We start from the raw sequence: 21998 nt of genomic DNA on the forward strand, positions 1-21998 counted from the left end.
CTCCGTCTTCAGCGTGGCCAAAATTAGACTTGTCAATCAGGCAAACAGGTGGCCCTATTGCTTCAAGTGGACCCCCCTCTCCCAAGGCCTTCCTTTTCAAAAGCCAATGAGAAGTGATGTCGAAGGGACAGAGGCAGACCTGTCAGCAGATCTGGAGTATAAAAAGCCAAACCACCATGTTTGCCCTTCTGAGCAGTCGTGCATTCCCAGCCTCGCCTCGGGTGTAGGGATTGCAAAGAAAACAAAACTACACCGTTTCGACTGTGTAGTTTTGTTTTTGAGGGCTAGAGGCTCAACCATTCTCATGTTGGGATTGTTTAAAATCATCCTCTGGATAAGGACGTCGTTCCAGAAACTTCCGTTTGGGCTTAGCCCGCTCCACTTAGGCACTCTTGTGAAATCAGGTTAGTAGCATGTCTGCAAGAATTGAGTGATATCTATCTGTCAAGTAAGCTCTGGGGCACGTTTCTTTAATGATTTTAAATACAGCCCCTGTATGCAGGGATGCATATGAGAAGGTGCATTGGGGGGGGGGATGTCGGGGGGGAGAGGGAGAAAAGTCTGCAGCTCTTTGTAGGATTTGTTTTGGGGAACGCACTTTTCCCATGAACAAAATGATGCCTGGTTGTTGGTGAACTCTTAGATCTTTGAAATAGGTGGCTATCGTTTCTTAAAATGTGCTTGAGGGTGAAAAGTTATTTCAAATGTTGGGTTAACTTTTAATCCTTCCAAAGAGTGTTGAAGGTTACATTACTTGCAGATAAACCAAGACGTTCCCAGAATAGCTCTGATAAAGCCACATAGTCGTGGCTAGGCGCTGATGACTTTTTAAGGGAATCAGCTGCTGGAATATCCATTACATCGCAGCTCTGGACCACTTGCCTCCTGTCACTCAAACCTGGAATGGTTATTTTGGGAATGTGACATTTCAGAAGCATACCTTTGAAATACTAGCAATACAAAAGCCATATAAGATCACAATTGAATAACAGGAGATTTTCCTCATCTGTTGTGGAAGCTGGAAAAAAATTATGACCAAAGCACCCGCAATATTGAACTCATCTTACAGTTTAGAAGAAACGGTGTGTGGTTTCATTTTTTTTAGTTGGAATTTATGGCTACAATTAATTTAGAGTAAAGTAGATAATATTTATAGTCTGGCTTAGTTTAACTGAAATACATTTGTGTAAAACATTTCACTACGAAAATCTGGAGCTAGTAACTTTAAAAAGAGGGATGACTAAATTGAGTATATTATGCTTTAATAAGAAGACCTATTAGCATTTTTTCTGTCTCTCATTCTCTTTCTTTCTTCATCTTATGCTATGATTGTTCCATTATCAAAACCATAGCAAATTTTTTAAGGTGACCAAAAAATATAGGCTTCACATAAATCACTGATATTACTGGAATCCTATTTTTGGTTGTCATAACTCCTTGTGACTCTGTTCAGTCCCATACGGTGAATCATCATAAATATCAAGTTAACATTAAGTACTCAGTTGATGTATCAGAATAAATTGATTTTACATTGATAGGCATCCATATTAAGAAACATTTTGCAGTAAAATCAGTTACTCTTGTTTGAATACGTACTCTTTCTGTGGTTTACAAGGCAGTGAGGACATTGTGTTAGAGCAACAAATATTATATTGGGCAAAGTATAGTTTTACAGATTTTGTACCTTCCTGCAGTTGTTCAAACCATCAATGTCAGTTGTTATCTTATAGCCAAGCTCACATTTCAGACTTGGCCTTTTCTCCTTCTATCCTAGGTTCAACTGCCCTGCTCATATTTTTGCATTTTTTTCTTTTCTTTTTTTCCTGTATTGGCCTCCTCTTACCAAAAACTTTTTTCACATTAAGGGAAACTTTTCAAATAATTTATTTTAGAAAAAAACTAACTTTTTTTAAGTACTGTGTTTTCATTTAGTAGGAAAATACAATAAATTACAATTTTCAAACAGTTTTTAGTTTGTAAAGATTTTTTTTCCCAATTCCAGTTGGGAGGGGATTTAGAAATGGTTATATAGAAAGGCATGGCAAAATCAACGTTAAAAAGTAAGCTCTTCAGTGGCACAAGTATTCTGTTTGATCATCTGTTGGTTCTTTGAACTATTGACAATTTGCAATGACTTATTAATCAGTGGGATAAGCAATATAGAAAAATAATTTAATTATATAATTTTCAAGAAATGCCACATTTCAAAAATTAAGCCATTCAAGAGCTACAGGTCTAATCTGATTAGAACAAATTCCTCTATAATACCTCATACTTATGCTGCCTTTTTATGCCTGTTGCTTCCACAGATTGTTTTCTCATCTACTATTTTTATGTTTGTCTTTCTTTCCAGAGTGCCTGCAAAGATGACAACGAAAGCGCCAACATTTACACAGCCGTTACAAAGTGTTGTGGCACTGGAGGGTAGTGCTGCAACCTTTGAGGCTCATATTAGTGGTGAGGCTTCCATACGTTTTTATGGTCACTGTTTTCTTTCCTGTTGCTGATATCTCCAAAAGCATGGTCAAGGGGACAGCCTTTCTAATGCCTCAGATAATTGAAGGACACATGGGGTGGGACTCCTTTAGATAGGTAATGGGTAAAAGAAAAGGTCTCTTCAGGGGAAGAGAGGAACTGGGTTCTTCATGCTCTAGTTTTGCATCAATTTGAAGACCACGAAGTCAGCAATACGTTGGGTTAATTCAGGGATCCCTAGAGATCTGGAGTCAATGGACATACAGTATTTTACACTTCGACAGCATATCACGGTTACTCCAAGAAAATGGCATTCTCAAAATGGCCCCACCCTGGGCATGGCCATGCTTAAAACATCAGTTTACCAGAACTCAAATTGTTGAGTTATTCCCTGCTCACTGTTAACTCCCCACTTATCTTTTCCCTCTTTTTTTCTGGATAGCAGGGCATTTTACAAAGAAAGCATTGGGCTACATTCACCATTTTTATTTTCTAAGACTGTCTAAGATGAAAATTAGCATATCTGGACTGCAAAATCCAGACGGCCAATAAATGGAAGCATAGAGATACAGATTCTTTTACCATCTAGCGGTCCTGTAGTTATTTACAGCCCAGACATGGCAGCCCTAATGGAGACCGAGTGGAATCTATGAGTGTTCTTGTATCTCAGGGTTAGCTTGTGGATCACAATAATAATGTTGATTATTATAATGAACCATTATATTATATTATAATATAATAATAATAATATTATATTATATTATTATAAAGAACCATTAGGAGTTCAGTTTCTGAATCTCCTAAATTTTAAGCTAGCATTAAGTAATTTTTGAAAGTCCTAAACCTATATATTGTATATAACGTTCCCCAGCTTTTGTAAGCATTGTAGCATGCAGCTATGGTAGTTGTGACATCAGTATAAAAATCCCACCTCTTTTATATGTGCATCAACATTGCATGTGCTTACTAAGAGCTTTGATTGTGATGGCACCACCACCATCTTGCTCCCCATCCCCTTAGATGCCACTGGCAGCATGACTATTTTAGATGTGGAGCAATTCTTGCCAGGCCAATGAAATCATACTGTACTTTATGGCAGCCCACATCTTTGTAAGTTAAGAGCCATATTACAGGAACTGAATACAATATGAAAATATTCCCTGATTCAGAACATATACATGTATGTATACCATATGCACATTTGGATTATATACTGAAAATATATCTATTTTCACCAAGCAGGAAAAACAATGTGCGTATTTATCATGTTGTCATGATCAGTGAACTATGTGCAGAATTTAAGTAATATGTGTGAGCAATCAAGGCAGGACTCACTTCTAGAAAGGTCTCTAGTATAGACCTTACTTAGAAATCCCAGCTGTTTGGTCTCCTTCTCTGAAGCATATTTAACTTCAATTATTTATTATGAGCTGGGAATTATAAGATATCAGAGAAAGGATAACACTCATTTAGTCATGCCCCACTTGCTGCAGCTGCAGGAGCAATCTTGTCTACCACTAACTTTAAAAGATACATTTTTAAAAGAATCAATTGCCCTGGTGATATCCAAAGGTTAGTTCAGAATTTGAAATGGTAAGTTGAATCAATATTTGCCAATCAAGACTTTCCTACTCATTAGCAAAAATACGATGATCACTTACAATTCTAAGAAGTATGTCAGTCTTTGGGATTTACCTCCCCACTCCTGACGCTTCTTTACTGATTTCTCTGGCAGGAAAAGAAAATACAGGAAGGTGTGGGAATTAAGTAGGAGAGTGACTCAAATAAACATTCTGTCCCAAGCTCCTCAAATTCTTAAAAAAGGCTTTGCATGTAGTTAAAGGTGCCAAGCCTTTCTGCAGTTTTGCTTACTTCTAAGCAGTCTTTTTGCCCCAATACTTTTCTCCCAGCTGAATGATGTCCAGTATTATAATTCAGCTCAACTGAGAGGTTAACAATAATTCAGTAGAGGAAGTGCATGAGAAGTATATATATATATCTGGACTCTTTATCTATGCACCTCTGATGTTTAAAGCAGATCCTTCTCCTTTTCTATATTATCTGAGCAGTTTTGTGTTTAAAACATCTGTATAGACCCCCTGCCTGGTATAGCCATGAGTATATGAGGATATTGGGGTGGGGGGTGTCTGAAAATTTAGTTGACTGAAATGTTGTGGCCTAAAGGATCTTAGTTTTATATGCTCCAACTGTACTGGTTTGTTGTATGTTTTCTTTTAATGTTGTTACAATGCTTTGGGATTAGATTATTGAAAAGCACTTTTTAAAAAATACAAATAAATGATACAGATATAGACCCTAAAACTTCTGGAACATACCACTGAAATCAGTCATACTGTTGAGGTCAAGTTTATATTGTATACTGCTAGAAAATGACAGTATTTACCTGATAGGCAGAGGACCCTAAATTAATATTGACACCTCCCAAGGAAGATTATATAGTAAAATATAATCTGCCTCTATCACTAGATTTTAAACAAATCAAAGGCAGCCTTCTGTCCTTACTGTAAATCCTCTAAACATAGCATTTTGTTGTGTTTACTCCTTTTTTCTGAAACACTGATAAATTCAATAGAATTTTGCACCAAATATGCAAAAATGCCTCCTTGCCCTCCACCGTCCTAGTAATAATGGTTTCCAAGTAGTGGCTCCCTCCATTGATCACTATTTCTTGACAAGCTCTCTATTCCCATGCTGAGAGTATGGAACTGAGACTATGGGACAGCAATCTGACAGGAAAGATTTTAAGTTGTCTCCTTCTCTCTTTGGCTCATTGCCCCATCTTAAACTTCCTTTAGACCAGTGTTTCTCAACCTTGGCATCTTTAAGGTGTGTGGACTTCAACTCTGGAGTCCGGATATCTTAAAGGTGCTAAGGCTGAGAAACACTGCTTCAGACTTTGCATTCAATCATATTCCTCTTTGTATCTCTCAAAGTCAGATCCCTCCACCACATTAACTGGGATTGATAGGACAGTGAAATTAGTAAACAACTAACGTAATGCTTCCCTGCCCCTTCTGCATTACAGTGAGAGGTCCTGATTTCTGAGATTGTGATTGCATCTGGACATAATTCTAAGCCATAACAGTTAGGCTCACACATCATTACCAAAAGCAAACTAAGTGTAGTTTAGCACGATGTGTGAAATAGGACTGAGTCTCTCTTGCTTTTGTTTTCAGTCCAACCTTTCACATACTGCAATCTTATGGTAACACTAACTCATACTGCAAGATGTTGTAAATCTTTTGTTCCCCCAAGTTACTCATTATGTTAGACAGATTTGACAATGATTCAGTACTTGGTTATTGTGATGCACCAAAACTCTATGGACTTTTTTATCTCTTGAAATCTGACCTCCTAAATCACAAGAAGAGTATCTTTTATCGTTGCACCTACATGTCTTTCCTTCTCAAGCATCAGGCATTTAAAATATAGTCTTTCTTTGATAATACCACCTAAGAGTATAAATGTCTCTTTGTGTCAGATATTGAGGAATAGCAGCAAACTGTATCCAAAAGAAAGCAGATCAGAATGTTACAGAAGAATCTGATAATATAACCTTTCAATCTGTAACATAAAATAGATTGAGCCTTTTCCTATTTTTTGGAGTTGTGTTGTAGTAAGCTTAGATTTTCCCCAGTGCCCTGCAGTTTCCTTTGTTCTATCCCAATTACTGAAGCCCTTGATCCAGCCTTTTAATGACTTTACCATATACACTAGCAAGAACTGGGGGTATTTTGGAACTGATGCCAATGGGATCTTATGAACACTCCTCTTTCCTTCACTGTCCTCCTCAAGGTTTCCCAGTTCCTGAGGTGAGCTGGTATAGGGATGGCCAGGTTATTTCTGCTGCAGCTCTGCCCGGTGTGCAGATCTCATTTAGCGATGGCCGCGCTAAACTTGTGATCCCCGCCGTGACCGCAGATAACAGTGGAAGATATACCCTACAAGCCACCAATGGATCTGGACAAGCTACAAGTACCGCGGAACTACTTGTTACCGGTATGTTGTGATTATTGATACCTTCCATCTTTCATTTTAGAGCTTGGTGAACAGAGTTCACAAAGATGAAGGCTGAATTGAAAAACTATTAAGCAATCATGTCTTTAAACAAGGTATTAGGGTTCTTAAGATCTAACATATCCCTCAGTCCTAACATATTTAAGTGTAAATAAAGACCAGTAAAAAATAATGAATATGAAAACTGACTTACACCAGTCAGTTCTCAAGAACCCGTACAAAAAGGATATCAACAATCATGCTTTTATGCTCACACTATGCTTTATGTATATTATTATTATTATTATTATTTATTTTTTATTTCTGTGGGGTGTACCTATACAGATTTCGCATCTGCCTACCTCCTGATATTTCAAGGGAAAGTGTCTTTATAACCTGAATATAGAAAGCTTTACTTCTATGTGCCTCATTTTAAATCCTGCCTCATAATTTCAGAATTATGGGCAACGTGCATGTGGCTCCCAAAAGCCTTTGGGTTGCAGCCTCTCAGTCAGTTGAAATCCTTTGTCAATTTTCAGAGGCAGAGTTTGCAACTAAAAATTGATGGTTTCATTTTCTGCTTTTTTCAGCCAGGGAATATAGTAAAACTGTTGTGAAAACTTTAGAAGAATCTCAAACCATTCTAGAAAAAGGTCTGGAAATCCTGGGTCCATCCAAGGCCCCTTCATGCCATTGTCGTTGCTCATTTTGTGTCATTATTGCACCTTTTTCAAACAAGTTGCAGCTCCCTACAACTAAAAGGCATTCTCTCAGCTAGAGATTTTGCTGGAGTGGATCTATAGAACAAAATAAAATACAAATAATTCCTTTCTTTCTAATCCCATTAAAGGGATATTTTTGCACTAGCTGGCCATCCATAAACTTGCGCTGTCCAGCTATGTTGGGGTACATCCACCATCAACCCCATCCAGCCTGGGATGTTGACAGTTGTCCAGAGTAACTGGAGTATGTAAGCATGAAGAAGATGGATGTGATGGTCAAACAATTTGTAGTGCTCTCTAAAACACACCTGTAGCCATATTATTCCAATTAATAAGAGCAATCATATGTAGACTTTTTAATTTTTTTAAAAATCATACGGAATTACAATTTTCAAGTGAAAAGTAAAAATTGAGATTTCCCTTCCTAGAACATTTAATATGCACCCATTATACCCATATAAAAGCTTATGTATTATCCATGATGTTCCTTATGTTTGCTCTTGCTTATACATTCCTTCCCTTCCCTTCCCTTCCCTTCCCTTCCCTTCCCTTCCCTTCCCTTCCCTTCCCTTCCCTTCCCTTCCCTTCCCTTCCCCTTCCTCTCCTCCTCCTCCACCTTCATCTCCTCCTCCTCCTCTTTACTCTAAATTACAGCCGAAACAGCGCCACCCAACTTTTCACAACGACTACAGAGCATGACAATTAGACAAGGAAGTCAAGTTCGACTTGACGTGAGAGTGACTGGAATCCCTACACCTGTGGTGAAGTTCTATCGGGATGGAGCAGAAATTCAAAGCTCCCCCGATTTTCAAATTTTACATGAAGGAGACCTCTACAGTTTAATAATTGCAGAAGCTTACCCTGAAGACTCCGGAACCTATTCAGTAAACGCCACAAATAGCGTGGGACGAGCCACTTCAACAGCTGAACTGCTCATTCAAGGTAAGGACGGTTTAGATGTTTGTGAGCCAGGACAGTCAACCAAGAATGATTTTTTCCCCAAACTATAGAATTATACCAGTAGGGCAGCAAACCTCACAATGATTGCTCTTCTGTCAACAAATCCATCAACTCCATTTCTCTCAGGTGATTTTAATGTGGCTGTAAAATTTCACCCTGGACAGAAGCTGATCATAAATACTTCAGCGTGACAAAAAGATAAAATCGTTTTCAGAAAGAACAGCAAGAAATATTCAGCTTCTTTTCTTCCCCTGTTAATATAAGAAAAACAAGTACACTAACTTATTCCTAGTGTGAGGCACAGTGTATATGCTTGCAATTGTTTTACATTGTATTGTTAATCTAAAATCCAGTAAATCAGCGACTAAATTCTTCCCTCCAGGGTTTATCTTGCTGGGTATTCTAGTTTCATAATAACTTGCTTAAGCATAGACTGAAGTTTAAGCCAAGCTGCAGTCGCAGCCCAGTGGAGGAGCAGAAATCCAGGCCTTACTGTATTCAACAGCTCCAGCGCACGTGTACACTCAGAACCCCATCTGCACATGAGGCGCCTTTAAAGCAGAAACGAACTGCTTGATTAGAAGGAGAGTCACCGTTCTTAAGCAGCTAACCTAGGGAAAAATCCCTATATTGAGCCAGGGGCGTAGTCTGAGCAGGACTCCAGGTGGCCCTTCAAACACAGTGGGTCCAGGTTATCGCCTTTGGTGTGTGGGAAGCACATTACAATCTAAAGAATGCCCCCCATAGAATCATTGCATCCAATGGCTAACATTACCCAGTGGATGGTTCAAGGTGCTCAGTACTGTCTTCCACTTTGACCAGTAAGAGACAAGGGATGTTCCCAAGCCCCTGCTGATGTTAGGGATTGAACTCTGGGGTGGCACCTTCTGGAAGCATAGCTTCATCCCTGAGTTTTGGCCCTTCCCTAAAAGACAAGAATGGGCTGCTGAAATTGTACACACAAGACAGTTCTGCATGTACAATTTCCCTACAACAAGCTAGAGTTACCTGTTTGGAAACTGGTTTCCACTGGCATTGTTTTTGAACAATGGATCTTTCATTCAATAGTTAGATTTAAGCAAGCAAATTAAAGTTTTGAATAATAAGTAAGTAATTTGAATTGCTGTGAATGTTGCCTGCTAATACTTTTATTTATTTATTTATTTGGATTTAGAGGCCACCTAACATCCAGCAGCTCTGGGTGGTTTACATCTCTAAAAGTAGGAAACAGGAAAAGAACTCAGGAAAAGAAAAAAGACATGTACCTAAAATATATAGGTTGGATTTACATATCATACTAAGTAACAGTGTGATTTTTAAATATTTATTTAAGGCAAAGTCACTTATGACACAAAATGTGAATTCAGCTATTGGGATTAATAAACCATGATTTGTGGGTTAGCATTATGTGAGAACTAGGTTACTATGGCTTATTCAACAAGCTGTGGTTAATGTCATGGCTTAATATTTTGATAGTTGTTTTTTCCTAGACATTATTCAAGCCCTATCCATGCATTTAGCTTCCCATATGGGAAGGACTGAACTACAAAAGAAATATAAAAGCGCATCAGTGTCCCACCTGTTCCTAAGGCTAAAATCCTTAGGTGGTTAGTTAGGGCTAAAATCCAAAAAAAGATTTGTAAGCATGTTTGACTTTACAAAGCTGTCTGTGGCCAGAAAACCTGATTAAAAATGGGCAATTTTAAAGGACAGATAAGCATGCTTGTAGCTCCCTTTTAAATGTTCATTTAAATGTTCACCTTTAGATGTATGAAGGGTAATTAGGGGCAAACGATGGTGTCCTTTTGTGCCAGCTTCCAGTGGTTCCTTAGTTTAGCTCTTCATATTTTACTAGGGAATACCTTCCTAGAGTTTTGCTTAGATGCCCTTATTTAGGCATTGTTCTCATTAAATGTAGTAGTGTTTCCTTCTAAATAGACCATCCTAAGCTTCGCTATTCTTGGCTTAATACTACAGTTGTATGAAAAGGCTAATTTGATATGAATTCATCTCCTTATTAATCTGCACCTAAGAGAATTCATCTATTCAATCATTTATTTATTTGCCCTGTGGAGCTTTTCTATATAAGGGTAACATCTCCTTCAAGTTGAGCACAGCTGCTGGGGACTTTGTGGAAAGGATAGGTCTGCACAGCTTTCTTGATAATAGTATATATGAACCCATAAATAAATCATAGATTGTGTACTTCTGCCCGCTCCTCTCAGAACCAATTCTAATTTATTGCCATTGAAGAAGTCCCATTCTCTTTTCTCTAAGGTGAAGAAGAAGCCGTTCCCGCTAAAAAGACAAAGACAATTGTTTCGACTGCTCAGATTACACAAACAACACGACAAACCCGAACTGAAAAGGTTGGTAATTTGGCAGATTGTGTTACCAACAATTCCAAAGGCTGGGGCTTTAACCCTAGATCTTCATGAGCATTCTTGATCTTTCATTGCAGAAGATTGAAGCCCACTTTGATGCCAGAACACTTGCGACTGCTGAGATGATTATAGAAAGTGCCACTGGGCAGCAGCTGCCCCATAAGGCACCCCCACGCATGCTTCCTCGTCCTTCCTCTAAGTCACCAACTCCACCAATCATTGCAGCCAAAGTACAGATGGCACGCCAGCAATCACCATCCCCAGTCAGACAATCACCATCTCCTGTACGACATGTTAGAGCTCCTACACCATCACCAGTCAGGTAAACCACTCACATGTAAAATTCTGGTTTGACCCAGGTCAGGAAAAGGTAACAGGTAGCCCTGCAGTTCCCAGAATTCCTCATTATTATTAATTATGCTTGCTAGAGCTGATGGGAGTTAAAGTTCAAGAACATCTGGAGAATCACACTTTGCCTTTCCCTGGTTTAGTGGCAGGCAAACATTGATCTTTAAGAGGTACAGCAAAATATTTCTGGCCAGCAGTGCTATTACATAGTCCTGTGAGTTATCATAGGAAAAAAATTACATCTATATGTGTGCATGTATATGCACATGTCTGTCTTCTAAAGCTGGATCAAATATCACCTCTTTTCTTTCATGGGGTGATTTCTTCCCTGTCAACCAAAGAGAAACAAATACCTGTAGCTTTCAGATAGGGAATGGGTGACAGATTTCCCATAGGCAGACAGACAGACAGACAGAGAGAGACAGACACAGGCAGATTCTGAAGGGACTCCTGGGAAGTTGTTCCATGCAGCTGTGTCAGTAGTTGAAGCAGAATCAAAACTTGTGTTGTCATTAAATAATAATAATAATAATAATAATAATAATAATAATAATAATAATAATAATAATAATAATACCTGTCTCCTTATTTTAAAGATAATTCCATCGTCTACCATCTACTAAAACACTTTAGTATTTGTCTTCCCGTGAAGAAATTTGCAGAGGAAGTTTTTAGTCCAGTTCCTGATAATAATGTTGAAAACATTGAAGCGCTAGTATGAGTCAGCATATAAGCATAGATAAACTGTTTATTGGCATATAGATAGATAATTTCACCAAACAGCTTCTTTCAAACATTCTTAATGCTGACTGTAGCCCAAGCCAATTACTGAAAGGTGCCATCTAGTGGCAACCAATTCTTTTTTTTTTCTGTGATGTTCCCTGATCCTTCATATTTACTTGAAATAAGGCTGCTTGGAACCAGGAATCCAGAATTTCTGGTAATGTCTTTAGGTTGAGTGTGTAGATATTATATTTCAGTTGCAGACAAAGTAATCCAAAGTAAATGCCACAGTCTATTTCTATTTGCAGTCATACTGGAAGAGACATTTTAAATTAATATTTTTAAGGTTACAATAGCATTTTATTTACCTTTATTATAGCCTTCTATCACCTTTTCATTCCTACATACAAAATGGTTATGCCTTTTTACCCTTATGGAGGATTGTAATATTCATAGAATGTTTTGTTAATGAAATTATTACTATTTATAAAATATCATTTATGTCATCATCAGCTATAAACTAATCCCTCCGTGTAAAAAAACCACCCTAAATGTCATCTACATGGGATTCTAGCCTTTCCTCTTCCCTGATATATTTTCTGTACATAAGAATTCATTTTTATTTTTTAGAATTTTGGCGGGAGAATATTATAGCCCTGGTGTCTTGAGTTGCTGATTTGTCATTTCAGACAGGAAGAAAGCCATTTGGGGGGTCAGAATAGCTGGGAAGCAAACATAGATATCATATATTTTATAATCCCCTACTCTGCCTTAAAATATAGATATATAGGTACTCTTAGCTCTGCATCTCAAAGGAACAGAATGCCCATCTGTTGTTACAGAGATTTAAAATCACTCATTGTGATTTCCTAGATAAGGACCTACAATAGTATAGCCATAGAGTTACAATAGTTTTACAATAGTGACATCTGTAGGACAGTTCTGTAATTGGTGACAATTTCCACTTATGGTCTCTCCTTTTTGCAGCCAGGTTGCGTTCTCAAACTCAGTAGGCAGAAGAGAAAGGAAAAATAAGCAAAAAGCAAAATATTATTAATTTCCTAAAGACCTCTATTGCTAATGGACCTCTGCTCAGAATGTTCTTCTAAATCAGCCTTTCTCAACCTGATGGATTCTAATTCCTATTAGTTGCAATCAATCTAACCAGCAGTCAAGACTGATGGGAATTACAGTCCAAAACATCTGAAGTGCATCAGATTAGGAACAATTGGCAACATCAGTTTTCTTTGAAAATTATTACTAATTAATTTAAATCATTTATATGCCAGGAAGGCTCACAGTAATGCTAGCTGACTAACTGCCCTTAGGTTTAGAAAGTAAAAAGGCACTATACAAAAGGAAAAGGGGCTGCTGCAAGAAGAGTCAGGAACCAGTCCTTAAGATTGCAAAGAGTTTAGTTTGCATGGAATTGAAACTAAATGAACAATGGGAAGAAGGGCACCGTTTGATGGGATTGGGTATTCTGGAGGGCTACTGGCGGCTTAGCTTTCCATCTGTCCAGAGTCCCTTTGGTGGGCTGTTCTTCCCCGGCATCAATATCAGCTGTATTTTGTTACAGACCGGTGTCTCCTGCTGGGGTTGGAAGGCTCTCAGTCTCTACGTCGCCTATCAGACCTGTGAGGTCACCACTCTTGGTCCGGAAAACACAGGCAGCAGCGGCGGCAGCAATGGGGGCTGAGGTGCTTCCTCCATGGAAACAGGAAGGCTACGTAGCTACGTCTGAAACCAGAATGAAAGACACCAGAATAACTACGAGCGCCACCCAGATGAGGACTGAAGAAAGATGGGAAGGGAGATACGGACTGCATGAACAGATTGCTGTCAGCGGAGCCGCTGCAGCAGATGCCACCCTCGCAGTTGGTGCTGCTGCTGCTGCTGCTGCCGCGGCAGCAGTTACAGAGGTGAGTCCTTTGCACGGAAAAGTACTGTACTGCGCAAAGTGTAGGGCTTTTTGCTCAAAATAATGTGGTCGTGCCACAGAATGGGTCTGTTTTGAGGAAAATAGGCACCCTGTTCCTCTTTTTACTTGCTGTTATTTAGGCCAGGGGTTGGCAAACTTTGTTTTGTAAAGATCCTGCCCCTCCTCTGCCTCCATGGGTCCAGCTGGCAGGTCTGCAGGCCAAGGAACACGGCAGCCATTAATACGGTGCTGTCCCACCAGCAAGAAGGCTGCTAATAGGCTACCACCATTGACCCCGTCCCTTGCTCCTGCCCCTTGCCCCAGGAGCTGCCACTCACCTGCCCTTTCTTAGCCAGGGGCCATATAAAAACAGGCAGCGGGCCAGTCATTGGGTCCCGCTGCCATAGAATGCCAACCCCTAATTTAGGCAATTGTGCTATAATGTTGACACAGGACAATATGGTATAGCAGTTGCTTGCATTTGTACCGATTGCTCATGTTGCTGATGCTGTATCCCAATGAGCTGTCTTTTCATGTCACTCGTTTGGATCCTGCAGGACATTGACAGAACAGCAGCTGTCGCTACAGTAGTTGCAGCTGTTGACATGGCCAGAGAGAGAGAACCTCTTCCAAGCCCTGTAGAGCAGGTGGCTAGAAGGACAGCCACGACTGCAGTACACATTCCGCCTGTCCAGGAGCAGGTAGATATAAAGCAAAGTGACAATAAATAACACTCTCCCCTTGCTTTCCATTACATACTACTAATGCAGACATTTGCAGAAAGTCAACAAAATGCTGGCAAATGCTACAGACAAGCATGTCTTAATGATACAGACAAACCAATAAGCTGCTGCTTGTGGATTCAATGAATCCGCCAGAGTTAATGTCAGGAATTGGTTAATAGTTTTAAAACTGGTCCTGAATCAGTTAAATAACCTTGATTAAAAATTGAGTTCATCTTAATTCATCTAATGCATTTATCATAGTGACAAAGGTTTTCTGAAAGTTCATTTATTTTTTTCCCCCCTTGCTGAGCTTAAACTAACCTTTGCTCCCGAGTATATTTCCCTTCATTCGCTATTATATTTTGCATGCATTTTATAAAGGGACGATTGATTGAATTAAATGTTATAGCTTGCTTTTTCTTTGTTTTTGCCACTAAAAAAAAAGGTTAAAAAAGAAGCTGCCATAGTAGTTACTACTGCTACTGAGAAAGCCAGAGAGCAAGAAATGATATTAAGAGCCAGAGAAGCAGTTACTACAAAAGAAGAACAAATACAGATCACTGAGGAAAAGGTGAATAGTACCTATTTACTCATAGAAAAAAGTTACTTGAGTTTCATTTGCAAGCTTCATTTCCATGATATACTTTATTATCAATGTATAAGGGGGAATTCCCTCCCACTCCCCCCAACAAGTGCTATGAAAAGTCAGCCTACTGAATAGCCATGAAATGTTGTCTTTCTGTTGGCCCACACAAATTCAGAAAACTGAATTAGGTTATCCTGGGCAGGCATCTAGAATTCTGAAAGGATGTGAGGACGTATTTAAACGAACAAACAAACAAACAAACAAACACATTTATATGGCTGCCCATCTCACTGAACGTGACTCTGGGCAACATACAACCAGCAATTAAAACAATATCAAGGCTGTTTAAAAAACCTTTAAAATATAAATAAAAGCAAGATTTCAGGAGAGGAACAATCATTTAAACACAACATAACCATTGCACAGGCTCCCCCTGGGATCCCCAAGGCTGCTGGAAAAGCCACATTTTCAGGGCCTTCTGAAAGGCTAACAGGGATGGGGTAACCTTACCTCAGGGGGGGATAATGTTCCAGAGGGAAAGAACCACAGCAGAAAAGGCACGTTGTCTGGGTCCCATCAGATCGAACTGTTTAGCAGACAGGACCCGCAGTATGCCTCTCCTGCTGGACCCGATGGGATGGGTAGATGTACTGTAATTGTGAAGAGGCGATCCCTCAAATAACCTGGTCCCATGCTATGTAGGGCTTCAAAAGTCAAAACCAGAACCTTGAATTGCACCTGGAAGCAAACGAGCAGCCAATGCAGCTCAAGGAACAGAGATGTAACATGTTCCTTCCTAGGAGCACACATAACTGTCCACACAGCCACATTCTGCACCAGTTAAAGCTTCTGGATACTCTTCAAGGGCAGCCCCATGTAGAGTGCATTATTGTAATCCACTCTGGAGGTGACCAGGGAATGAGTGGCTGTGGGTAGAGACTCGCGATCCAGGAAAGGGTGCAACTGGTACACAATGTGAAGCTGAGCAAAGGCCCTCCTAGCCATGACTGCTACCTGCTCCTTGAGCAGGAGTCATGAGTCTAGAAGGAGCCCCCCCCCCCCATTGTGCACTGGGTCTGTCTGGCGTAGTGCCACCCCATACAGTACCAAAGATGATAAAGTCCCAGATCCAGAAGGCCCCAAAACTCAGAGCTACTCAGTCTTGCCAGGGTTCATTTGAAGCCTGTTATTCCCCATCCAGACCCCCACAGCCTCCAGGCACCAGGTGTAATGTGTGTGTGGAAAGACCTTGGGAGAAAGGGCCAAGAAACGCTGCCTAGGGAATGGCACAGTCATAAGAACCCTGTCCGCTTCCTCAGGTCCAACAGGTTCAAACCATTCCCAGATAACTGGGCAAGACCGTGCCCCAGGCATCTCCACTAGACCCATACAAAGCTAATGTCTAACTGGGAATGAATTTGAGGGCTTTTGGCTGACAGATGCTTTGCAAATTCCTCTGTGTGGCCCTGTAGGTGAGCTTCCAAGTCCTCCTTCCCCAGGAGGGCTCAGGTCACCCTAAACAAGGCCACCAGGCAGCTATCTGCAGATGCAATAAGAGTGGAGAAGTATTGTGGCTTCGTCACCCTTACCACCACTAGGTAGGCCTTAATAGCAGCTATCACCCATGTTTGATTAAGTTCATTGCTCATCAATCTCCAGCAATGCTCCAGATGCTCCAAAGCCTCAGCCACCCTCTCACTCCAAGTGATGACCAAAGCCTCAGCTGGAGCGTGGAGCAGATCATCAGGAATGACCCCCAGTTCCCTCTGGAACCCATCAGGGTCCACTAGATGCCAAGAGTGGACCGATCTAGTAGGTCCCATCTCCCTGTGGCATGGGGCAGCACCAGAGAATCTCATGACAACTAAAGCATGATCTGACCATGACAGGGGAGCTACAGAGAGTTCCTCCATCTTCAGATCACATTGCCACTGCTCCGATAGGAAAACAAGATCAGTCTGGAACCATTTGTTGAGAACCCATTTGTTAATCAAGAACAAGAGTCCTATCCACCCAGTTATGATAAATGTACAATATGCATTCTGTCAATATATTATTGGGAGAAATATTGGATCAAATCTGCCTCCAGTGTGCTCAGAATTGTAGCTATCCAAAGATATAAAGTAAAATTTACAACTCTGTAACCATACAAATAGATTTACAAACACTAAGTCCATAATGTACTTTGCTTGTGAATGCATCTGTTATGGCTTCTACCTACAAACCAGATTTGTGTGGCTTGTTCAACAAACCATGGGTTGAAATGGAACAAATATAACAATTTCAGTTATAGCTTGCAATTTTACTTATCAGCGATAGTATAGGATGGAGTTTCTCACACTGAAGCTTATTTATTTCAGTCCTATGCCAAACCTTCCCCACGTGCTGATTATGGTTATATCATGTGCAATTTGTTTTGAGAGTTTTTGTTGTTATTGTTTGCTTAGATTCAATGATTAATACTCTCTTTTTCCTACCATAACATTAGATACGAAAAGAACCAGTGAAAGTTCCTGTGCCCAGGGTAATAATTGCCACTGACACAATTAAAGAACAAGAACTGATTTCAAGAGCTAGAGAAGAAATTCCTATGAGAAAGGAGGAAATTCATATTACTCGTGAAAAGGTGAACATTGCTTTTGTGCAAAAAGCTTCCTTTTCCTTAGTTACAAAATTTATTAGCACTATTAAACATGCATCCATTTCTCCTTTGACTTGCTTGTTACAACTTTGAAGAATTCCTCTTTAGAAATGATGTCTCTAGCTTTATGCGGGTCTATGATCATAATAAAGATTTGATTTGATTTGATATGCCTCTAGCTTGACATTTCCCTTCCATCCACAATGGATTGGTTATGTTTGTCATTTTTAACATTCACAGAAGTCTCTCTAAATCCTGTATCTAAAGTAAACGTGACTAATTATGTTTGCTAATTTAATAAAGAGAAGTTTTGATCTTAGAGGCCAGAATTTATAGAGCTAGGATTGTACACCTAAGGCAACAACAGTACACTCGTTTTCTTAAATAGTAGTTTTCTTATTCCTTTCATGTATGGAAAACTGCTTTTGAAATTGTGGGGCATTCCAAAAATTGTTTTTGACATACACAAACTGTACAGCAACAGAATATTTCCTTAGAAACAGTTACTCTCGGGGTTTTGCTTTGCTTCAAGTCAATCTGGTTGTTTAAGAAAAGCAGCCCAAACCTTATTTCTCTGGTGGTAAATAATATAACATCACTTACTTAAATAACAAACCCAGGAGCCAAAATGGGGCCACTGAGAAGGAAAAGGAAATACCCAGCAATTTGGGGAGACACTGCCTTTTCTTAAAAAAATGATGGGGTAATTGCCTCCCCACCACACCATGAAAACCCAGCATGCTCAGCACATCAGCAGCCAGGAGCAGGGGATACAGAAAACTGGGCTAGATTATGCCGGGCAGGTTTCTGGAGCTTTGAGATGATATAAGGACACCTTGGAACAATTTTTTTAGGTACTCTTGCTAATCAGAAACACGATTGCCGTTCCTTTTTATTCCCAACAGTTTTTATCAAATAGAAATAATTGGTACAAGGTATATTTTGTGAAGGGTATTCCACTTTGGACAACTAATGTATCTGATGTGCTCTAATGTATTTAGGATTGTGGCTATCTAAAGTAAAATACATAGCCCCACAACAATACAAATAGTTACTTACAAAACATGAAGTTTGTAATGTAGTTTGCTTTGTGAAGCCACCCATTATGGCTCTGGGTGCAAACCAGTTTAATACAGCTTGTTCAATGTGGTTAAAAATATCCTGATGCATGAATGAAACGAAACAAGATAAAATAAAATAAATATAAACATTCCAGTTCTAGAATTGCTGTTCTCCACATTGGCCATAATCCAGGATGGAGTTTAGCAGACTCATTTATTTTAATACTTAGCTCTTTGCAGAACTGTGTTCATGTGCTGTTTAAGGTTATCTCTATTACTGAAAAAATGATATAATTAGTGGTGAGAGTTGGGGGGAGGAGAATCTGGTAATTGAAATCCTTTCTTTTCTATCACACAATTAGATAAGAAAAGAACCAGTGAAAGTTCCTGTGCCCAAGGTAATAATTGCTCCTGACACACTTAAGAAACAAGAAGAGATTTCAAGAGCTAGAGAAGAAATATCTATCAGAAGGGAAGAAATGCGCATCGCTCATGAAAGGGTGAATATAAATTTTGCACAATTTTGTTCCTGCTCAGTTGCAAACTTCATTTTCACATTTCTTTTTTATTTTCCTTTGTTTCCTTGTGAACTGTATCACTGCAACAGCAACTTTGCTCCCTTTTATGAAAGTTCTCTTCTTTTAATGAAAACGAATCAACAATTTAATCCTAATTAAAATTCCATTGATTGATTTAAAAGACTTATCTGCCCAAAAGAAATCCATCAAAGTTAAAAAATACAACAGAAAAATTAAGAAATAATCCATCTAGGAATTTTATGGAACATATCTTCTTTTCTTATTCAGATGCTCATATTTTTCACTGAATGATTATTGGTGGTTTTCAGTCTGATTGTTCTTGCAGGCATCAAGGAGAATAAGAAAAAACTTGTCGGTATTCAATTTAGCCACTGAAATTCAGTAACTATTTTTGCTCACATTTTAAAACGACCCACCGATTTCATTGCTATCTCTGCATCTTCTTTTGCTTTAACAGGGGTTGATGAAGAAATGTTTCAAAGGGACATAATTAATGTTATAGTTACAAATTAATATTCTGCAAATCTTTAAAAAATCATGTTTAGGAACTGAATTTGGTTTGAGTTACAACAAATACTAGGGTTTTTTTCCCACAGCTTGTTCCACATGGATCTAAATTCAGAGGTGATTATAAGAAATCATGTTCTTGTGTAGGTCTAGAAATCAGTTTGTCTCAGATCAGTGTAATTCTCATATAAATTCAAACATAAATCCCTTTCAACCAACTTCCAGTTTATTCTGAGATTCCAACTTATCCCAGCAGATGTGTTTAATTGACAATTTTCTAGAATACATGATGTTTTAAATGGAACTTTCCCTCATGTGTGCCTTGCAAAATTCAGCTCAGAAGATAAATTATGTTCCAATCTGCATATTGATCCAGAAAGTATAAACTAAATCTGTTCACTTAAAAATCTGGCCCAAACAAAATTCTCCCCCAACCCTGGTTCCCTAAAAGATTGTTCTTATATTCTCATTATGTTCCGAAAATGAAAGTGAAGGGTAGCTATTTCACTAAAAAGAGCCTGCGATTTACTTACACTTCATTCATAAATTGTCAGCTTGCCCCTTCTGCATTTTAAGTCAGCTCTATTAAATATAATAGAGCCATGTAGATTAAAATGGAGCTGTATGAAGACTGTAGATTAGTAATTTTAGAAATGGAATGGAATTTTTTATTATTTTTGCCTCTTTGTAATTTCATGTGCTTTACTGCTTCCTGCCTGCTTTTCCCTGCTGTCTAAATGAACATTTTTGCAACACCACATGTATAATCACACCTCTCTTTTTGCTATAAACATCAGACAAGGAAAGAAGTTGTGAAGCCCGTGAAACCTTCTGTACCTAAGGTAGTAATTACAGCTGACAAACCCAAAGTGCCCGCACCAGTAGTAAAAACTACAGAGAGAATTACTACCCAGCAAGAAGTACAAGCCCACTTTATCCAAGATAAGGTGAATAGGACCATTGTTAATGTGATGGTTATTCTCATGTCCCATTCTCACACTGACATCCCCATAATTCCTCAATAAGTGTACTAACTCTTCCATATCTTTTTCTGATTGCATTCATGAAGAGAAATGGGAAATGATCTTTCTTTCATACGGTGTGCCATAATACGTTCACAGCTTCCCTGTGATGGTGTTTTGGGCTTTAAAACTTCATATACTAAACTTGCAGTTTTTTAACATGTAACTACCCAGTCAGTTAATAACCAAGCATCAATATTTATCTGCTTCAGGAACTGAAATATTCTGCAGGGGCAGAACATAAAACATTTAATCTGTTAACCTTTCTCTGTCCATAAATTGGAATATATTTCTTTCTGATATCTTGCTGTCGTCGTTTGTTTGAGACATTATGTAACCTAAAACTTATGTTCTTGCTATAATACAATCAGGTAAGACAGGAGACTGAGAAAATTGCCATAGTTCCGAAAATCACTGAGGTTGATAAACGCAAGGAACAAGATATAATATCAAGAACTAGAGAAGAAGTTGCTGGCAAAAGAGAACAAATCCATCTAGTTCATGATCAGGTGAATAGCACTCACCAAAACATGACATTGACTAATAAAAATTATTCAAAACTGTGCAAAATTTTGACTCAGTCTAGTGCCAATATTTATTTATTTATTTAAAACATGTGTATAGCCACCCATCTTAAAGCCAAGCTCTGAGCTGCTTACAAGCCAAAAAATAAAACAATATATGCAGCAATAAAAACAAAAGAAATAGTAACACCATATGATATTGTTCTACTCTAACAATTAATATGCATCTCAGAAATTAATTATAGATTCCTACATTGAATAATTAGAGTACTGAGAAAATGGTGTTTCTTTTCTTTATGATGCTTCAGGTATCAGAATTTGATTGAATCTGTAGCCTAAACGCACTTTTTTGTAATTCAGTCCCTTTAAATTCCATGAAGTGTATTTTTGGGTAGATGTGTTTAGGAAAGCAATATAAATTAATACCATAACAAAGTAAACATTCAAAGACATGATTTCAACCTATTTGAAATGCATTGGAAGATCTGTTGTAAATGGAATGAACACTCAAGGTTTTTTTGAAATGTGTGTTGCAAAATTATTTGTGTATTTCTGAGAAGCTTGCGTGTCTGTAAGTCTTCATCGACCATGCTACTATATGTGCCTCCCTCCCACCCTCCCTCCCTCCCTCCGTTCCTTCCTTCCTTCTTCTCATCTTAAAATACAATGGTTGAACATGTTGTATATACATTCTGTACTGCAAGTAAGCATTAACTGTCTGCATTGTATTCAGTGTAGTATTCCTTTCTCTATATTTGGACTTTGCTAAGGAATGTTAAATGTGACCTCAATAAACAGAGCTCCAGAACACGTGGAGATATTAAATGTTATATATAATTGTAA

The 21998-nt window shown here is 38.8% G+C and overlaps 1 protein-coding gene across 9 annotated transcripts in view; it reads left to right on the forward strand.

Annotated features, from left to right (window-relative positions):
• The first annotated feature begins 206 nt into the window (after positions 1 to 206).
• Positions 207 to 21998, forward strand: part of TTN (titin) — a 299036-nt gene continuing 277244 nt past the window's right edge. For 6 of the 9 annotated variants that reach the window (XM_088135754.1, XM_088135755.1, XM_088135756.1 and 3 more), the window contains exons 1-13: positions 208 to 404; positions 2354 to 2457; positions 6292 to 6495; positions 7869 to 8156; positions 10452 to 10543; positions 10636 to 10880; positions 13209 to 13551; positions 14108 to 14251; positions 14721 to 14846; positions 17350 to 17487; positions 18926 to 19063; positions 20407 to 20556; positions 21003 to 21140. In XM_088135754.1, coding sequence (XP_087991880.1) covers positions 2367 to 2457; positions 6292 to 6495; positions 7869 to 8156; positions 10452 to 10543; positions 10636 to 10880; positions 13209 to 13551; positions 14108 to 14251; positions 14721 to 14846; positions 17350 to 17487; positions 18926 to 19063; positions 20407 to 20556; positions 21003 to 21140 — 2097 coding nt within the window. In that variant the 5' untranslated portion in view covers positions 208 to 404; positions 2354 to 2366. Of the gene's footprint in view, positions 405 to 2353; positions 2458 to 6291; positions 6496 to 7868; positions 8157 to 10451; positions 10544 to 10635; positions 10881 to 13208; positions 13552 to 14107; positions 14252 to 14720; positions 14847 to 17349; positions 17488 to 18925; positions 19064 to 20406; positions 20557 to 21002; positions 21141 to 21998 lie in introns of all 9 variants that reach the window. The other 3 variants (XM_088135751.1, XM_088135752.1, XM_088135753.1) reach the window with 1 other exon arrangement.

This window comes from Python bivittatus, unplaced genomic scaffold (assembly GCF_059951505.1).
Source record: "Python bivittatus isolate LINGU-HERP-01145 unplaced genomic scaffold, Pbiv_v1 ctg000200_np1212, whole genome shotgun sequence".
NCBI lineage: Eukaryota > Metazoa > Chordata > Lepidosauria > Squamata > Pythonidae > Python > Python bivittatus.